This window comes from Lipotes vexillifer, unplaced genomic scaffold (genome assembly GCF_000442215.2).
Source record: "Lipotes vexillifer unplaced genomic scaffold, Lipotes_vexillifer_v1.1 scaffold139, whole genome shotgun sequence".
Lineage (NCBI taxonomy): Eukaryota > Metazoa > Chordata > Mammalia > Artiodactyla > Lipotidae > Lipotes > Lipotes vexillifer.
Genome location: NW_006793370.1, coordinates 1,117,876 through 1,124,013, shown reverse-complemented (window position 1 = coordinate 1,124,013; position 6,138 = coordinate 1,117,876). Strand labels below are relative to the sequence as shown.

Genomic DNA, 6,138 nt, shown 5'->3' with positions numbered 1-6,138 from the left:
TGTGGCCTCTCCCGTTGCGGAGCACAGGCTCCGGACGCGCAGGCTCAGCGGCCATGGCTCACAGGCCCAGCCGCTCCGCGGCATGTGGGATCTTCCCGGACCGGGGCACGAACCCGCGTCCCCTGCATCGGCAGGCGGACTCTCAACCACTGCGCCACCAGGGAAGCCCCATGATGATTTTTTAAATGACCATCATACTTTGAAAATTATAATTTTAACAAAACAGGCTAATTATTAGGAATTGAGGAAATGCAATTTACCTTCCCAATATATGAAAAATGTTCCTTCATTATCTTTTACATAATAGTGTTGAAAGAATATATATTATATATTTAATATTTCACATACACATATAAAATAAAATATAATAGTACAATGAACACTCATGAACCTACCACCCAACCCAAGAACTAAAATATTATCAAATTTTTGCATCTACCTCTAGGCCATCTCTTAGCCCATTTCCCTGTCTCCCTCTAGAGGTAATATGTAATCATAATTTTGTGTTTATTATCTCCTTGCATTTTTATAGTTTGAACATCATGAGTGAATGTCTAAAAATCTTTGTTTTAGAAATTTGTAAAAGTTTCTATCTTTAGGCAATTGCTTTAGCCCTTGACATTGTTTCTGAGTTATTCATGTTCTCCGTGTATTTTTCATGGCTGGGTAATAATTTATCTCTTCTCTTTTCAATGAAGTAATGGTCGTTCCCATGTTTTTGCCATGGTGAGTAAGGCTACTCTGAACATTTTTATAGGATGTACTTCTTATGACCAGAAGGGTGAACTTTTAGTGTAAGATATTAGTAGAAAGAATATGGGCCTTTGGCATCAGACAGACAAGAGAAAAATGATTATTTTTCCATATCACTCAAAATCCTCCAAAATTTTGCTTCTACCATACCTGGCAGAACCCTTTCTTTCTCTTTCCCCCGTATGTATCCTTTTATCTAATTTTGTATCTTTTTCTAAACCTAATGTGCTCGTACATGTCCCCATGCCATTGAACGTGTTAATCTTCCTGCTGGAGATTCTCCATGAATCTTACATACTTCCAAAAACCTTACTTCAAACCTTTCCCAATTCCCAGGGAACAAAAGGTGTATCTTCTCTCCGATCCCTTTGTACCCCATGCCCATCTTGTTTATAATATTACCACACATGTTTGCCTCTGCTGTTAAGACAGTGCAATTCTTGGGGACAATTTCTCTTGTAGTAGCAGGTTTACAGAACATAGTAGGGGAATCCATATTTATTGAATGAAAGGATAAAAAGAAATGAATGACTGTTTACCCAATGCACCTCACAAAGATGATTTTTACATAGAAAAGCAATAATTTTTATATATTATTTAATTTGTTTCATTGACATGATCTCAAATTTTTAAGTACCTTATGGTCACTAACTTGACTTCTAACAAAATAAAAGCATAGTAGGTAAAATAATTATTGAGTAAAATTTTGAAGAAAAGCATGGAGGCATTTCCTTTGCCATGAAAATGTGAGTAAAATATGTTTGTATTAGAAAATGGCACTTTAATCTAAAAGAATAGACATAGAAGCAATTAGGTTAGTTAGAGGTTTAGAAATAGTAACACTGAAATATTGAATCAAAATACATTTTACAAATTTGAAATTGAGTTCACCAGCCAGTTAAAATAAGCTTAATCGGGCTTGACATTTCATTTTCTTATTGTCTTGTCATATTTTTCCCTGAAATTAAATTGATATATGAAGCAGTATTTTCTCATTTTCTAAAGATTCAAATAAAAATAGAGTCATAGTTTAAACCGCTCTCTTCAGTCATTCAGTCACTTATGCTAGGGTTTAATCTTTTACCTGTGCTGCATCAAAAAGAAAAAAAAAAATGGTTTTGCCTATGTAGTATTGCATTACATCGTATCATCATTACTGGGTATAAATTTGTTTGACTCATTACAACATCCGTCATGTCAATTATAAGCTTGCAGAGTACTACATTCTGTGTTACTCCAGCTCTGCTTAGAATAAAGTGGGACATTTTTATAGAGTTCTTTCAGGGAAATTTCTTGCTTCTCTTCAAGAAGTTGACCTTCTGTTCTCTTCCAAACTGCCATTCTGCAGTCCTTTTATATACCTATTTTCTTTTTCATATGAAATACAGATGGAACTGAAGAGTGGAATATTGAGCTTCCGTTTAAATACTAGTCTTACCTTTACACAAGTGGATCTCTGGCTGGGGCTGTCCTATTGTGACGGAAGGTGGAATAAAGTGATGATTAAAAAAAAAGGTTCCGTCCTATCAACAAGCATGAATGAACTGATGGAGCGCGTGTCAGAGTCCAGAGCTCAGCCACTGATGGTGAATTCCCCCGTCTATGTGGGAGGAACCCCGCAGGAGCTGCACGACTCTTACAAACACCTGAAGCTGGTACAAGGTAAACTCCATCGGGAGGAATTCCCAAGTTAGTACAGCCCTGGTCCTACCTGGTCTTGGTGGTTCTGTGTTTCAAGACAACGCGGTCGAATCAGGCTGAAAGCAATACCTACTCACCCCTTTTCTGGAAGAATTTTAAGCTCTAAAAAAAAAAAAAGTAAAAAAATACTTCTTCAAATAGTTTTGTATGTTGCCCTTAAGGGTGTGCTCTCATATGTATTTACAATCAGTATATTTATTCTAACATATCTTCATCAAATATAATTGTAATTTGTATATATGTATGTATGTGTGTACATATGTGTATATGTATAAATTACAATTATATATTATCATTATATATATTATATATATAATATGTGTACTTGTATGTTTTTCTTGAACACACGTGGTTCTGGTTCTTTTAGATACTGATTATTATCTGTATTTACAGATTAAAAAATAAATTAGGTTGGTGTGTACAGCCAAGAAAAATGGCCTTAAATTCCCTGGGCTTTTTCTGACGTAAATGCTGTTTGTCTCCATGCATTTCCATGGAGCTCTCATGCAGCAAAGCACATGAAAGTGTGGGTTTACTTGAATTTCAAACACACCTGTGAAAAGTCTGTGTGTCATTTATTGTCCATAACCATCAAGGAAAGGAACAGTACGTGAATGTGTGACTTAGAACTAAAGCAAGCCTTTAACTCATGTAAGGAGTTTGAACATAATCAGAGAAATTATTGATTAAAAAAGGCTAACAGTAAGTGAGTTCATACTGTGTGACAGGCATTGTTCTGAGAGCCTAATGTGAGAATAAGTGGGTCAGTTCTTCATAACCAGCCCATGAGGCAGGTAGTATTATCTGTATCCCCACTTTACAGATGGGGAAACTTGGGGGCAGGGAGGAAAGTAACTTGCCCAAGGTCAATGACTACTAAGCAGATGGCAAGCCTACCCATCTCGGGCAGCCTGGTGTCAAAGCCCACTCTCCTTATTATAGTCAAGTGATGTCTTTCATGGGCATTGGCCAATGTTCCTTTCTGTCAAGTGGGGAAAGTATAGAAACTTCCAGCTTGCCACCAAGCATGTTCCTGTGTAGAAAATGTTCTCTCTGTATTTCAAAATCTATGCACCCTGAATGGTTAAAATTTCCACGAAGCAGTCTTTGCCTATTTGGTAAGTACATAAAGATTTAAATGCCTTTGAATAGAAAATATATGGCAAGCTCTAAGGAGACGTTTAGAAGGGTACTAGTAGGAGTTAATGAATATCTGGGGTGGAAGACAGTAATGACATTTTCAAGGCACTTAAGATGTAACAGCAGCTAAAAATATTACATTCATATAAGGGCTTCTGGTTTTCAGGCTTCTGAGGTTAGAAAGAGCTTGAAAACTCTTTATAGGAGCAAAATTACTTGATTCTGTTTACATCTAGGAAAAATCCCCTGTATATTGGGCATTTTACTCTCAAAACACCAGAACCCATTGTTATGGTGGTCCTAGAGACATGGCTAAAATTGGAATTATAAGATGATAATGATGGAAGTTTAAAACATCAACATAGACCCAAGGGGAACAACATAATCTACACTATGGCTAAGACTGTGATACTGAAAGATATGTTATTTATGGATAATACTAAATTTTTATCATTGCAATATCATACATATCAGTGGTTCTCAAACCACTTGTAAAGTATTGAAGTATAGTAGCTGGAAGATAGTAAGAACGCAATAAAATTAGCTGTTATTATTATTACTATTCAGGATCCATTGGAATTGCATGGAAAGGTTATTTAAAATGCAGATTTTATGCCTTTATCCGCTAAGATTCTGACTCAGATGTTTTGAATAGTAAGAGTTATGTAAATAACTGCATGTTTTTGTTTTTGTTTTTGTTTTTGCCGTACTGGGGCCTCTCACTGTTGTGGCCTCTCCTGTTGCGGAGCACAGGCTCCGGACGCGCAGGCTCAGCGGCCATGGCTCACGGGCCCAGCCGCTCCGCGGCATATGGGATCTTCCCGGACCGGGGCACGAACCCGTGTCCCCTGCATCGGCAGGCGGACTCTCAACCACTGCGCCACCAGGGAAGCCCTAACTGCATGTTTTATACAGTGAACAGGAGAATATTCACAATATAGAGGTGCTTCATGCACGTAGTAAATTGCAATTAAAACTAATCATGTTCACTTACCTGTATTTTTTCCAATCCACTATCAGTAGTCATAAAAACCTTTCTACGCTTCTCCATTAGCATCCTTTTTCAAAGGCTCTATTTTGTGGTCCTACTAGAGCTATTTTTTATGTCCATTAATGTTGCAATCTTCCTTTAAATGCAATGCAAATGAATTTTCCTCTGTGTTTTGGAGATGCTGGGCAACATAATTTGCTGAAGAGGTACCACCTCAGATCATGGGCATTTATCTAGGACTAACACTTGGGACAGCACTCACCTCTGGGTTGAGAGTGAGCAGGCCATGGCATGTGGTCTCCCAGGTTATGGTCTGTCCAAAGCCCTGAGCAGAGAGGTCAGGAGTGGGGCTGAGAGTCAGCCATCCTGTGAGCCCAAGTGTCCCATCGTTGGACCGCTTCCCCCTGAACAGCTACTGTCTCTCTGATCTGTCAACCCAGGGTTCTTGTCCACCTTCCAGTTACCTAGAGACCTGGGGGTAGGATAGGTGTGGGGAGTCGCTTATGATTTTCCCAAAGGCAGGGAAGCAAGAAAAGGAGGCATCCCTAGTCTTCCCACAGACAGGCCCTCTCCCCTGTTTTTATCCTAGCAGCCCATTCATATTTTAGAGGTCGTTGGGGAGTATTTCCGGTGGGAGGGTTTCTGACGGTGCAGAGTTGGAAGAATGGCGCAAACTTTGACCAAACCCTCTGACTGCCCTGAGGGTAGTACTGTGAGGACCCCACACTAGAGCCCAGGCATCTGCACCCCCAAAGGCCTGAGGCCAGAGTCCCATTTCCTAAGGAGGATTCCTACTTAGAAACCTCATCCTGTCACTTTCTGGACCTTTTTTTCTTTATCTCCAGAGTGAAGGAAGCCTACCTCTGTGGCCTTTCCCAAATTAAAATTTGCATCTTGTGTATTAATGTTTAAGACATTTCTTAAAAAAAAATTTTTTTTAACATGTTTACTTGTAATAAAGTACGCCTAACGTACGATTTACCATCTTAACCGTTTTTAAGTGTACGGTTCAGGCATTTAGTACATTCACGTTTTTGAGCAACCATCGCCACCATCGATCTCTAGAACTCTTTTCATCCTACGAACCTGAAATTCTGTACCTCTTGAGCAATAACGGGACATTTCTTATAAGGACACACTGACGTTTGCCAAAGCTACCTTTCCACTGTTCACATTTTATTGATAGGGAAGCTCGAGGACAGAGAAGTTAGGTGACTCAGCTCTGGGCCATCAGAAAATTACTACTGGTAAAGAAATTAGCATCTGAATTTTCGAGCAGATGCTTTTATATTGAGCTTCATTGCTTTCAATTCAATTCACCCAACTTACTGAGTATCTACTGTGTGTTGAAGATAGACTAGCAGTATTGGTCAGTTGGGCCTAAAGGAACGTGAATAATAGCAAAGGCATTTAAATGGAAGTAGGCTTCAACTTAAAGTGTTAGAAGACAGAATAACACACCATATAAATGCTGAAGAGAACAATATGGTCATTGTTACCGTTAACTTATCTTACTGTTCGGCATTGCATTATGTTTTATTTCCATTTCCTGC

At 38.8% G+C, this 6,138-nt stretch overlaps 1 protein-coding gene across 1 annotated transcript in view; it reads left to right on the top strand.

The window, feature by feature from the left end:
• USH2A (usherin) overlaps positions 1–6,138 on the top strand; it is a 773,469-nt gene that overhangs the window by 301,747 nt on the left and 465,584 nt on the right. Inside the window, exon 26 of the mRNA XM_007466317.1 lies at positions 2,142–2,415. Within this exon, the coding sequence (XP_007466379.1) occupies positions 2,142–2,415 (274 nt within the window). The remainder of the gene's footprint in view (positions 1–2,141; positions 2,416–6,138) is intronic.